General features: G+C 36.4%; 1 protein-coding gene across 1 annotated transcript in view; it reads right to left on the bottom strand.

The window, feature by feature from the left end:
* The window catches only part of LOC145695022 (uncharacterized), a 43,714-nt gene extending 30,524 nt beyond the window's left edge, over positions 1-13,190 (bottom strand). The window contains exon 1 of the mRNA XM_081771851.1: positions 13,046-13,190. Within this exon, the coding sequence (XP_081627977.1) occupies positions 13,046-13,057 (12 nt within the window). The 5' untranslated portion in view covers positions 13,058-13,190. The remainder of the gene's footprint in view (positions 1-13,045) is intronic.
* Positions 13,191-14,516: the final 1,326 nt, after the last annotated feature.

Here is a 14,516-nt window from a genome sequence, read left to right as displayed (position 1 = left end):
ATAGATTAGAATATACATTATTACAATTAATTTACAAAAACTAAAAAAATACACATTACCTCAAATCCAATACTATCATTGTACATTTTAATACTTTTCTGAACACGGTACTCGCGGTTATAGAACAACCTTTATTTCGTCGGACTCTGATGTATAAAATCAGTTCTTCGATCCCGACTCGTGAGAGGATACTTATGTTCGCGACAATTTTCAAAAGAATAAATGTTTTAAAAATTAGAAATAATATCCTATATATTTGATGGATGCCATTAAACCTGATTGTATCTGTAAATTATTTCTACTACAAAATGTTACTTTTGAAAATTCTTTTATCCTTTCATAGCGTTTTCAGTCTGGTTAGTTTTACTAGGACATATGTAAAAGGCAGAATGGAAATGTACATTAACTACAAATTAAAATAAAAAGTACTTATCATGATGAAACATAAGGAAATGTTATACAAATAACATAATAACAATATATATTACGCATATTTAATACGTAACACTAGAAAACTAAGAAAATGTTATGCTGTACAAACATTTTAAATACGAAATATTATGAAACTTAAGAAATATATTAATTGAAATATTATATTGAAATAATGTATTAACATTATGAAATCAAAGGGAATGTTATTTGAATAATATACAGATACATCTATGCAGTGATAATGACACTGGTAACTATGCCCTTCTCAATAGCTTAAATTTACCGTACCTTTGAAAATAAGAAAAAAACAGATACAGAGACCGACAGAAGTATTGGAATAATATAATTAATACTTTATTTAATTGTATGTATTATAAACAACATACATCATATTTGCTTAGTAGTGTTGAATTTGTAAACATATAAACGTTACCATTATGTGTCTCCGAAACTATATTTAAAATATCATAATGCATGTATTTAGCACACAATATATAGAGTCTACTATATTTCTCCTGCGGTCTCACTTATAGGACGACATAACGTCTCCAAACGAGTAGACACATGACTGGATTCATGTTTTATGCCCCCACCACACAGTCGTTGATTTCATACTGTGCCTCGCAACAGCAGCTCGCAATTGTAGAGTAAATCTAAGCATTCACAAGTGGCATGGGGTGTAAAGGTAAGGAGACAACAGTCGAAGAGAGAAATGTTGTAATTAATCTGTACAAGCAACACAAACCCCTCTCCGAAATTGATAGTACAGTCAACAGAAGCAAAATCATGGTGTTCTCCATCATTCAGCGTTTCAAACAGACTAATAGTGTTGTGAATAAGCCGAGATACGCCGCTCCTTCTAAACTTACTACTAGAGACAGGAGCCAAACAAGCAGAATCCGGCATCTGAGATTAGAGGAAGCCTTGAAAAATATTCTGGCACTGTGATGCACACAGGAACAGTTGGACGGGTTTTACATAGTGCCGGTTACAATGCCAGTTTTCCTACGAGGAAACCATATGTCAATTGTGTGAATCAGAAAAAGAGTCTAAAATTTGTTAACCTGTATAGGGGAAGCCAACAGAATTCTGGGATCACGTTCTCTGGTCGGATAAAAACAAATTCTGCTTATACAAGGGTGATGGACGTGTTACAGTGTGAAGGCTATCAAATACAGCTAAGAACATGGTAGCTACAGTGAAACATGGAGGCAACAGTGTGATAGTATGGGGATGTATGGCTTCATCAGGCGTTAGGGAACTGGTGCTTATAGATGGAATCATGGAAAAGTTTGAATACAAGAGAATTCTTGAAAACAATCTTAAGAGGAATGCACAGAAGCTAGAATTGGAAAATGGTTATTACTTCCATCAGGACAATGATCCAAAGTATACTGCGGAAATTATGAGGCTTTGGATGGTGTATAACACTCCTCACATTTTAAAGATACCGACCAAATCACCAGATTTAAATCCTACAGAGAACATCTGGAACGAGCTCGAAGATCGTGTTAGGAAACATCACATTAGAAGTAAGGACCATCTGAAAGAACTTCTTCAGAGTGGAGAAATATGAACTCTGCAGTCAGCACAAAAAAGTACAGTCATGTTAAAAAATTATCGTAGTAATCCATAGAAAGGAGAACATAACTAATTACTAGCTGTTCTCTGTTGAGTGCTGATATCCAGATGTAAACAAACTATTTTCATCCTTTCTGGTAGTGGAAATAAGTATCCGATGCTTTTCATGAGTTTATATATTTAGTAGAAGACTCAAATTTATTTGGTCGCAGTTGTAATTTTGTCTACTTTCTTTGCATACCTATAGAAATGATAAATCTAGTAAACATATTTATGTTATTTGGTCTAGGAATTAATTCGTGCGGTTGGTACGCACACATTGAAGCTGTAGTACAAACACAAAATACATAAATACCTTAAAAAAAATATTGTCCATCGCTAGCCACCACTTTCGCCCATCTGTCAGGCAATGTACGGATTCCGTGGCGAAAGAAGTCCTCATCCTTGGAAGCGATCCAGTCAGAGACCCATGTTTCGATATCTTCTGAAGAAGTAAACCGCTGTCCAATCAAATCGTTGTTCATGCAATCGAACAAGTAGTAGTCCGAAGGAGCAACGTCTGGTGAATACGGCGGGTGGGGTAAAACTTCCCATCCGACATTTTCTAAATAGGTTTTGACCGGTTTTGCGACATGTGGGCGAGCGTTATCATGTTGAACAATAAGTTTATCATGTCTGTTCTCCCATTCTGGTCGTGTTCTGGCCAGAGCTTGCTTCAAACGCATTAATTGTCGTCGATAACGTTCTCCATTCATAGTTTCACCCGGTTGCAGCAGCTCATAGTACACCACACCTTTCATATCCCACCATATGCACAGCATAATCTTTGCACAGTGAATATCTCGTTTTGGTTGTGATGGACCTGGTTCACCTGGTTTCACCCAGGCCTTTTTTCGTTTAGGGTTCTCGTAATGGATCCACTTCTCATCACCCGTAATAATTCGATGCAGAAACTCCTTTCTGCTCTGTCGTTGAAGCAGCAATTCGCAAATGGTTTTTCGTCTTTCAACGTCTCTGTCTTTCAATTCATGTGGAACCCAATGTGACATATTTTGAATCATTCCCATGGCTTTCAAGCGTTTGGAGACTGTTGTTTGATCAACGCCTAATGCTGCTGCAAGTTGTTCCTGCGTTTGACACGAATCCTGCTCGAGCAATGCTGTCAATTCTTCGTCTTGAAATTTTTTTGGCTGTCCAGCTCGCTCTTGGTCTGCCAAGCCGAAATCACCACTTCTAAACCGTGCAAACCACTTCTGACACGTTCGCTCAGCTAGAGCATGGTCACCATACACTTCCACCAAAATACGATGACTTTCAGTCGCACTTTTCTGCATGTTAAAGTAATGCAGCAGGACACCCCGCAAAAACACTTTATCAGGCACAAATTGCGCCATGTTCACTTAACTACAAACTGGTGTTGTTGACGCTTTAATCCACTGCCCTATACTACGAACGATACGCGATGACAGGGGTTTGCAACACATGTGTGGATACACGGAACTGTGGGACGCTCCGTTCGTTGCGCCATCTCTTGTCCACCCGCACGAATTAATTCCTAGACCAAATAGAATAATTATGTCGGACTCTGTACTTCGTGTTGATTTATGAATCCCCTGTTATACTAAGCCAGAGATGTGAAACAATGAGAAAATTTAGCATATATTCAATAGTATTTTAAAATGTTTTTGGGACAACAGCTTTGTTCATGGGCAGAAATATTAACTGCCCAGCATGCTCAACGGTAAGATTATTTGTGTATACAATTATTTTCTCGCTAATTTTGTTAATCTTGAAAGATGGTGGGAATGATTATTCCACCAAAGTAGTGGCTCTTCCTCCAAATCTGCATCCCTAAGGCTTAGGTACAGGTTCAATTATTCTATGTGACTGCCTTCTTTATCCTGTCACCAAATGTCGTTCGTTTTAGGCAACTGTCTAATCTTTTAGTACCAACATTCCCTCGATTATCTTTTTTAGGATTTCCTGCTGGAATAAGTCTCAACTTATACAGTACTCTACCTTTTGTTATCTCAATATTTTTACCCAAATTATCTTCTTTAAACCTGAGATCTAAGAAAGCACAAATTTTCTACAGAATTCTGCTTCATTCATCCTTCTCGAATCGCGATTTCAGAAGAGACAAAATTTCCATTTTCATGCTTCTTTCATCTTCTTTGAGGCTGCTTCTAAGATCTGTTCACTATCTCCCTCTTCAGTCAAAAAGTCATAGAATGAAAGATATGTTTCCTGTGTACTTGCTTCATCTTGTTATGATATATCGTCTATCAGTTGAGATTCTTCGACTTGAAAATCTTTTGAAATTTGTTCATATGATGGCCACACTGAGAGAAAAAAATGTAGGTGGCGTACTTAAAAAGATAGGTTACATGCGTAATTCCTGTAGTTTTTGGACTTAACGTACAGCAGACGTATAACTAAAAACGCATGTTTTATAAGACTTTCTGTATAAGTGTTCTATCTATACGTACTTTCCGTATGAAACAATGTAGGCGGTCAGGATCTCGCATACAAATGGACGTATATAACATATAGCTGACGAAGGTAACATAAGTATATGCATGTGATATGCGGAAAACTGTTAGATGTCAGACATCCTGCAACGGCATGATGTAACATCTAAAGGAAGTGCCTATGTAGCATACGGATAACGTATGCTCCGTACTGATTTCTATAGTAAGCAAGAGGATACCGTATATTTGTACAATATACCGCTGTCCGGAGAACGGATTTTTCTCTGTGCATATGTCCGTCGCTGTAACAGATGTTTCTGCTGACATACTGTCACAGAGCATTTGTAAGGACGATAATAGTTAATAATTCTAATTAATAATCATAGTTAATAATTCTGTTTCTTCGTTCTGAAGGATAAGATTTTTATATATTGTTTGAGACAGAACTTTTGCTATTTCTTCTTCGCGTGTTAAAACTACCAGCATCAAAAGGAAAGTAAACAATCATCTTGTTGGCGTGCATGACGGAAGTATTTTACGCAGAAGGCCTAATGCATCTTACTCTTCTTGCAGCGCATGTCTCATTTTCCTGCTTTGACTCATAATTTGTCTGTTTCCGAAGGTCCCTGTAGCTCAAGGGCTTTGTTTACTCTAATATTCAAAGTATGGCGGAAACAACTCAAATGTTGGAAATCGCTCAAGTCAACAATGGCCTTTACAATGTTGGCACTACTGTTGTTACACAACGAACATTTTAGTTGGTATTTCCCACATATCTATACTAAAATATAGAGCCTCTAACAGATTTGATTTCGGAAAATCGGAATTCCGGAACTTCATTGCAAATATCGGAAGTTCGGAATTCCGGAATCTCGAAACAAGATCTGAAATTTTGGAAGATCGGAATTCCGGAATCCAGAACACGATACTAAATTTCGGAATCTCGGAATTCCGGAATTTTCGGAATCTCGGAATTCCGGGATCTCGGAATTTCGAAATTCCGGAATTCCGAGATTCCGAAAATTCCGGAATTCCGAGATTCTGAAAATTCCGGAATTCCGAGATTCCGAAAATTCCGAAATTCCGAGATTCCGAAATTCCGAAAAACGGAATTCCGAAAAATTCCGGAATTATCGACATTCCGAATTCCGGAATTGAAATCTCAATTCCGAACACCCCTACTATTAACCCTTTGGGGATCCCATGGTACAATCTGTACCATACGGGATATTTCATGGTACATTGCGTTATAACTCTCCTATTTGAACTTTTTCGTCCGGTTTTTTTTTTTTTTTTTTTTTTTTTTTTTTTTAAGTCCAGAGGCATTGTAGAAGACTTTACATATGGTTTCACACCTTCCTGCGTCGAGACATAGGAGGTGATATTTTCTTTTAATATTGCGGGGCCGGTCTATGTTCATTATTTTTTGGCGGGCTTATTTTTACACGTAGAAGATTGAAATTTTGCACAAACATTCAGTCCACCGAGTAGTATTTACCAGATTTCTGCGTTAAAACAGGGGGGATCCAGAGGGGCAAAAAGTTGAAAAAAGGGATATTTTACCAAAAAATCCATTTCTTCGCGATTTTCCCGCCTTAGATACAAGATGGAGACAAATGAATGGTACCGCCTGAAAGGTAGTTCTATTCTGAAGAGAATGATGTGCGACACATGATCCTAGGGTAATTAGGGAAGTGTCAGGGAATTTTTATGAAAATATACTTCTGTATAGGGGAATTATGGACATTTTCGGTATTATTTTGTGCGGGCTTATTTTTCCACCTAGAAGATTGAAATTGTGCACAAACATTCAGTCTACCGAGGAGTATTTACGAGATTTCTTTTCGTACTTCTGTGTTAAAACATGGGGGCTAAACGTTGAAAAAGGGAAATTTTTACCAAAAAATCCCTTTCACGGGATTTTCCCACCTTAGATACATGATGGAGACAAGTGAATGGTACCGCCTGAAAGGCAGTTCTATTCTGAAGAGAATGATGTGCAAACCATGATCCTAGGGTAATTAGGGATGTCTCAGGGAATGTTTAAAATTTTCCCTCTGTATACGGGAATATGGGACATTGTCGGTATATATATATATTTGGCGGGCTTACTTTTGCACCTGGAAAATTGGAATTGTGCATAAACATTCAGCCCACCTAGTAGTATTTATCAGATTTTTTCATATCTCTGCGTTAAAACAGGGGGGTCCAGACGGGCTAAAAGTTGAAAAAAAGGATATTTAGACCCAAAAAATACCTTTTTCGGGATTTTCCCGCCTTAGATACATGATGGAGACATGTGAGTCATACCGCCTGAAAGGCAGTTCTAGGCTGAAGAGAATGATGGGCGAAACATGACCCTAGGGTAATTAGGGATGTTTCAGGAAATTTTTTACCTGAGATCATGGTGTTTTACGGTAATTTGGGGCATGGTGGGAATTCCTGATAAAATTTCTTCCGACCTTACTATTCAAGATAGAAACTTGAAATTTGGCACACACATTTAGTATACCAAGTACTATTTATCAGATTTTTTGGATGGGTACGTTCACACAGGGCCGCTCCAGAGGGGCCCAAAGTGCGAGAAAAAAATCCCTCCGTAATTTTCTCTTTGACATCATTTTCCCGCTCCTGGTATATGGTATGAGCATGCAAGTGATACCATTTGAAAGCCAGCTCCATTCTGAAGAGAATGAGGTATGAACCATGATTCTAGGATAAATAGTGACGATGCAGTAGCTGCTTGACTGAAAGTCTAAAAAATAGCCCAAAAAGCCGGGTACCGGAAAGGGTTAATTTGACGAAAATTAATGGTCCAGGAATCAAATTCCAACACAACTTTTCTTTTAATTTGGAGCGGAGGGGACACAAGTTCGGATACCATGTTGAACTTTAGGTTCCGTCTCCTTAGGATGTTATGAACATTCATCCCATGGAAAGCAATGGCAAACCACCAAGGATTCAGCTTGCCAAGGGACTTTTAGGTCAAATACCTGCCTTCGGACAGAATATCACATCATCATTTATTAACAGCCATAGAATAACACATTGCAAAATTTTGACCAGAATATATGCGAGACTGCGAGACCATGCGAGAAAGTCTCGCGCGAGACGAGACTCGAAATTTTATGCGAGACGAGACCAATATTTGAGGCTGCGAGACGAGACGAGACTTTTCCATTTCGCGTCTCGTCTCGTCTCGCGTGCATCCGTACCAATAACTACCAGTACACTTGAATTAAATTTGAGTTTTTTAAAAGCTTTTAAGCATCTGTGATGTGATTGAGGAATTCCTTTGGAAATGCTAAGTGTCTACTCTCGATGAATTATTTTCCTTCAACCTTCAGAAAATTGACTTAAACTATTGATTTTGAAAAACTCACTGCTAGTTTCTCACTTTAGGTAGTGTATATTTACAACTCAGGGGGGGGGGGTGCACGTGCACCTTTGCAGCCCGTCTAAATCCGGCCTTGATTAGAATACAATTAATTTAAAAAAGACGTTTTTCTAAAACTCAAAGTGACAACTACCGAGTATTCCCTTAATAAATGATGCTACTGCAGGGGTAAAAGTGGATCTGAAAAGGTAGGATGATACATGACGGACGTCACGTCCTCCCCCGTGCCTATCTTTGCCCATTGTATTTTTTTAGGAAGTGGGGGACGCCATAGATATTTTTATGGAAGTAGGTATACGATGTCCTCCCGTTCCTCTCACTTTTACCCCTGCGCCACTGTACCCAAATGACAGGACGTAACCAGGAGACACTGCACCTATAGGCCTCTTTAATACACAATATAACTTATTCTTTGGATGTACTGCCGATTAACATGGAATTGTAGCAATACAGAACATGAATGAACTTTTGATTCTTATTCAAACAATGCCGATTTCTGTCAAGTGTAACCATTTCTACACTCAGAGCTATATTAAACATGTTTGCTATCCTAGATCACTAGAAAAAGGAATGCCGATCTCGAATAATAATAAATACAGATTTTGAAAATGCAAGAGTATGATAAATATTTAGGTGCTGAAAACTGTAGATAATTCTGGTATACCCCTACATAACAGTATATTCCACGGTGAGAGCTACTTTCTCAGTGGAGGTTTGGCAATAGTGTGCACCGAACTTCGGCAGTTGCGTAGTAAAGAAAGATGACAGCACACGTTGGTTGATCAAATATACCACAAAATTAATATTACCTCTCAAAATTTCTCTTAATTTTTTAATTTATGCATCGTAACAATCGAAAGATGTCCTAGGCCTCGAGCAAATGCCGAAAAACAGTTATCTCAGTTTCTGAGCAAAACACAATGTAGCAGAGCCTGTATTATATTTATTTTAAGTTGCTAAATCAAAGCTAATATGAACTAAATAGATATTTCAGTTGTAAACAAAATGTTTTAAAATAATTCACCGATAACTAAAAATAAGCAAAGATTGATGTGCCTAATAGGTGACTTCATTCATCAATATTTTGTGTTTGTTCCAAATAGAGGGATTCCTTACTGTCATATAAGAATTTTTATTCATATTGAAATACTGAATTCATAGTAAAAGAAACGTAACGTGACGATCTTGTAAACAAAAGAATCACAGCAGCAACTTTTCAAATGAGAAAACATTATCAAATACAGATATAATATTCATATCTAATATTCGTTTCCAGTGGCGTATTTACGATTTTGTTTCGGGGAGGGCTTTGCTAACTTTCGGGGGGGGGGCTTTGCCTGAAAATGTGAAAATTCTGCAAGATATTTAATATACTTTACTATAGTAAGTAAGATTTCGGGGGGGCTTAAGCCCGGAAGCCCCCCCCCTAAATACGCCACTGTTCGTTTCCATATTGTAAATCATATTGTATGCTATCTCAGTTTAGGTATCCATAGATCTGGAAAATTTTCAGAAGAAATATCGTATAATATTTCAATATAAGAATATATTCGTGATCAACATATATGGTGGTCTTATCTCTGGTATCCCTAATAATGTTAAAAAAGCGTAGTCCGAACTATACATTGTTCGGCGTAAGCTCTAAACTGCGATAAACAAAGCCACGTGAAACTAAATCTCGCTGATTTGCTGTTGTCCTACCGACGCTTGTACTCCTCCGCAAAATAGTTCATGTGATTGCATTATTACTTTTACTATGAAGCTTCATATAAAACTGCTATATTAATATAATACGGATTATCTAATAATACTGCAATCTAGTGTGGCTAATGAAACAATAGAAATAAACACTAAGCATGCGCAGTAATTCTAGCGCCAACTCAACTGTGGACGGGTGTTATGCTTTTAAAGTCTGAAAGATGACTGGCATGAATCCCGGTTCCGCGAGTGTTGTGGTGAAACACCAGCAAGGCAAACATTTACTCACTAAGCAACAATTATTTACGAGCGAAATTCAATTTTTGTTTTAATTTTTCGAGTTTTTTTCCCTTTCTTTTCTACTGCTGCTGTAAGTATCTGGACAGCACGAGACAGTATTGTCAAATGCACGTGTATAATTTGTTCCTCCCCGTGGGGAGTGGGAGTGAACATCACTAGCCAATCGTATTTGTGACAAGCGGAAGGATACAAATATTTTGTTTATCGGAGTTTAGAGCTTACGCTGAACAATGTTTAGATGCTTTCAAGCACATAGTAGTCCATAATGATGAACTGAATTTTCATGTCAATGCAGTGCGTTAATTTAATATCCGAACGATAAAGCTGTCTGACAGCGTAAGGCATGTAGTAACATGATAAAACCAGTGTGTAAGACAATGCGTATCTTTGCTCATATACATATCAACTGTCGCTGATGCGCCTGCTCATTTCGGACGCATCCCTGCATTGTAGCACAGTCCCATCCCTGCCCTCACTTGGTTAAAGAACATTCATACATAGCACAAGTTGGTCAGAGTTTCTGGATTGTAATTTTATAGCATATGTCCGCACGACATATGTCAAATAACAGTTAAACCTTCCTAAACATAAGAAACAATTTATAAAGCACAGTAGTCTTATTTCCTGAAGAAAAGAAATCGTACTTCATGAATTCAAGTATGGACACATAAACTAGGATAGTACCCTTTGTTGTTTATTTGTGATGGTTTGTCATAAAACCATAATTATAAATTTAAAACATATATTTTCAATCGTATTTGGAGTTATTTAAACATTAGATTATTGTTAGAATATTGAATATAATTTTTATTAAGTAGGTTAATATCTTATCCTTCTGAATTTACTCTGTATTTTAATACGTTTTGATCATTATTTCTAATTTTTCCGAAGTCCGGTAAAGTGCTACAATATTATTTTAACGAAAGAAGAAGAAAATACAATTGTAATACAGTATTTGCTTCAATACATGTTCCATGGTAATTAAATTTATCTTGTATATATTTTCTATGTATTTTATATAGTATTTTTCTTCTTGTACAGAATTTGAATATATCAAGCTAGAATTTAAATCTCTCTGGTATAATGTTTGAATATATTTTGTACTCAGTGATGATTACAGAGGATCCCGTAGCAGGAAGTCCTCCCCCCAAAGCTAAAGTCTCCCCCCCCCGCGGACATACCTTCCATGGAACTCAATGTAGATTCAAAGTACTGCTTTTCACCCTTAGTATATTGAATTCCCCTTGGGGTATTCTGAAATTATCGCTGACCTCAATGGGTATTTTTAAGTTCCTAAATAAAAGTTTGTAGTTTATTGTTGAAGAAATGCGCGTTTTGAGAAATGTTTTCCTGAATGCAGGTCCAATTTTTACTTTAATGTGTTACATCGGTATGAGTTAACCGTTTTTCAACTACTGATAATAACTTCTTTTTAAAAGATATAAAGCATTATATATTATATATTTATTACTAGTTATTCCCTTGTATGAGCTTAAATCATGCTTAATTAGAAGCTCTAATAGTTTATATTTAACAAATTTATTATTAGTTATTTCCTTCAAGACTTTAACCTGCTGCACACTATGAGCTAAGATCATGCTTAATTAAAAACTATAATTGTTTATATTTAACAAATTTATTACTACTTATCCCCTTCAATCCTTCAAACTGCAGTACACTATAAGCTACAATCATGCTTAATTAAAATCTATGATTGTTTATATTTAACAAGTTTATTACTACTTATCCCCTTCAATCCTTCAACCTGCTGCACACCATGGGCTAAATCATGCTTAATTGGCCCTAATTGTTTGCATTTAACAAATTTATTACGAGTTATTTCCTTCAATCCTTCGGCCCGCTAGCAAGTATAGGTTAAAATAATTATTTATGAAATTTATGAATTAAAAGCTCTAATTATTTATGAAATTTAACAAATTTATTTATTTATTTATTAGTTTGCCCAACCAACCATCTCGAATTTCACCACACCACATTTATGCAGTTTTTGGAGAACTTAGTTATACACAACATCGTGTTGATTTAAATCATTGAGTAGCAAGCGGTAGCGGAGCAAGCCTCATTCATAGGCAGCAGGCAGACAGAGTAGATAGCGACACCTATTGGCGCTACTGTTAAATATTAGAAATTAGCGTTACTCAAAGACTGGCTTGTTTTGCTATTATAATAAGTATTATGATTTATTTTTATTTTTATTTTTTATTTTATTTTATTTATTTATTTATTTATTTATTTATTTATTTATTTATTTATTTATTTTTTTGAAAACGAAAGAAGAATCGAAGAATGAAACTGAACCTTAGTGAAACTATTCTTCGTCACTTGTTGCAAGTACGTAATTTGTCACTTAAACATTGGATTAACTAATGTTTGTTTGTTTGTTGCAGTTTACCATTCTTTGAGGTAACAAGGCTATACGAGACGTGGAAGTGCAGATTAAGATGAAATCCAAACCAGCATAGTATGTCCAATGCTCTCTTACCGAAAATTGAACCTGGAATTATATGCGCCAAAGGCTAGTCCGCTAGTCACTAGTTATGTATGTATAGTCTGTGCAAAAACAGAAGCAACTTTTTAAATTGAAGTTCAAGATTTAGGGATAGCATTATTTAAAGTAAGAATAGCTCAATCTTTTTGAACCTCCTGGAAACAATGTGTGTGTGTGTTTGTGTGTGTGTGTGTCCCTTTGTAAGTGTGGCAACGATTGGAGCTCACATGTGGTCATAATGTCCCTTTTATCGTTTTACTACTGATAAGAAAAATTGATTTAGTTTGTAATTCGACTATACATGTGTAAGCGTGTGTGTTAGAGGAGCAGTTGTATATTAGTGCAACGGAACAAATTAGTCTCCATTACAAACAAGAACTAGATTTTCAACACCGAAGCTCTGTGAGACATAATCCTAAAGTTTACGGCTATAATCAGAAGCATCGCAACATGTTCAAGTTTTGAGAGTCCATTCACCAGGATTAGAATCCCGGACCTCCTTGCACAAAGACGCACGCCCGGTACACAGTAAATTAGTTGCGAGAGTTAATTAAACAATAACTAGCGAAAGAGAGGTGCAGGGTCAACAGTTGGAACGTAAACGATATAGTAAGTCACAAACTGATTACCTTGACACAATTTATATTTTTTACTCACCATGAACTTCATGATTCTTCTATGAGGTCGGGTATCGGCAAACCACTGAAAGTTTTCAAGGTCTTCCGCTGAGAAGATGAGTTGATATACTGAGCATCCGAATGCAAAATGAGGTTCCTATTATATCAGGTGAGGAGCATTGAACTAACGAAAAGCTTTCACCTTTAACACGATTGACCCTTTTTTTCTTTCTTATTCATCTTCATTTTCATCTTCTCCCACCAAAAGAAGAAGATTCTTCTTATCTTTTTTAATTCGCTCCAGTAAGAGGTAGAAGAGAGGGAGTTGTCCAGCCTAGAAGTGGATGTACTAAATACCTTTACTTGTATGTCTTTCAAAAAAAGAAAGAAAAAAGTTCAATCAAATATAGTAAGTATATATATATAAGTACTAACGAAGAATGCTTATTGAAGAGTCAATGTCCAACGCCTTTCTCTATTATTCTTAAAAGATTGTGAATCCCGCCTTTCCTTTGACGACCCCCTGCTTTCTCCCTCTCTTTGAACAGATTGAAGTTGGCAATCTTGGTATATTATATGTTACGCCTTCAAGTACATGCTACTTTTAAAGAAAAGAAAGAAAACTAGAACATTCCTCTAACGCTAAGAAAGGTCAGTGTAACTGCAAAACTTGACGAAATCCGCAAAGATTACTTAGAAGCTGTACCAAAACACAAAAGAAGAAAAAAATGTAAACAAACGACGTCATCCGTTGTTGGGGGAAAACTTGGTCAAACGCGTGTAACTTAAAACAACAAGATCATCTTTTTCCATAATTTTTTTTTCTTTGTGGCCCAAGGAAAGACCAGAATGGAAAACGATGATGATCTCACATTGTCTTTAAACTTCTCCTTATACACACCTCCCCCTCTTCTTCTGATCCTTTCACCTCTTCTAGTCCTTCAATGTGCCTCTGAAGAAGCCAATGTCGTATGTACTTGGAAGTGGTATTCATTCTATTTCAGGTGTAAAACACGTAGTCTTCCCACTTGTCTTGTTTTATGCAAATATAATAATAATAATAATAATAATATTAACCTGAACATAATGACTCTCGAATCTTTTTACTTTTTTTTTTTTAAGTTATTTCTTGAAATGTGGTACTGTGTTACAAATGTAGGAGAAATAAAAAGAGAAGTGTATGTTCAAGTGGGTGAACCACGAAAAAATGAAGTTGTCAACTGAAAATAGTATTTCCATATTTTGTCTAGAAAGTTTGTGGCTTGCTAGTGAAATGAGCTTTCATTTCTTGCTTGCTATATATAAACTATAGCGCGAGGTAATTCTTGTATTATTGATAGCGTTGCATTAATATTCATAGAGCTCACTATGAGCTGCTTAATTTTCTTCTTGTAATGCTCCATCAAACTGAAACACGATTTCTCATAGATCTGTGATGTGTATAAACGACAAAAACAAATGAACTCTTTGGAAATACCGTATATTTGTTATAGGCAAGAGCGAATTACATA

This window comes from Thermobia domestica, chromosome 9 (assembly GCF_964235325.1).
Source record: "Thermobia domestica chromosome 9, izTheDome1.hap1.1, whole genome shotgun sequence".
Classification (NCBI taxonomy): Eukaryota; Metazoa; Arthropoda; class Insecta; order Zygentoma; family Lepismatidae; genus Thermobia; species Thermobia domestica.
The sequence above is the reverse complement of the archived record's forward strand: the minus strand, read 5'-3'. Positions and strand labels throughout refer to the sequence as shown.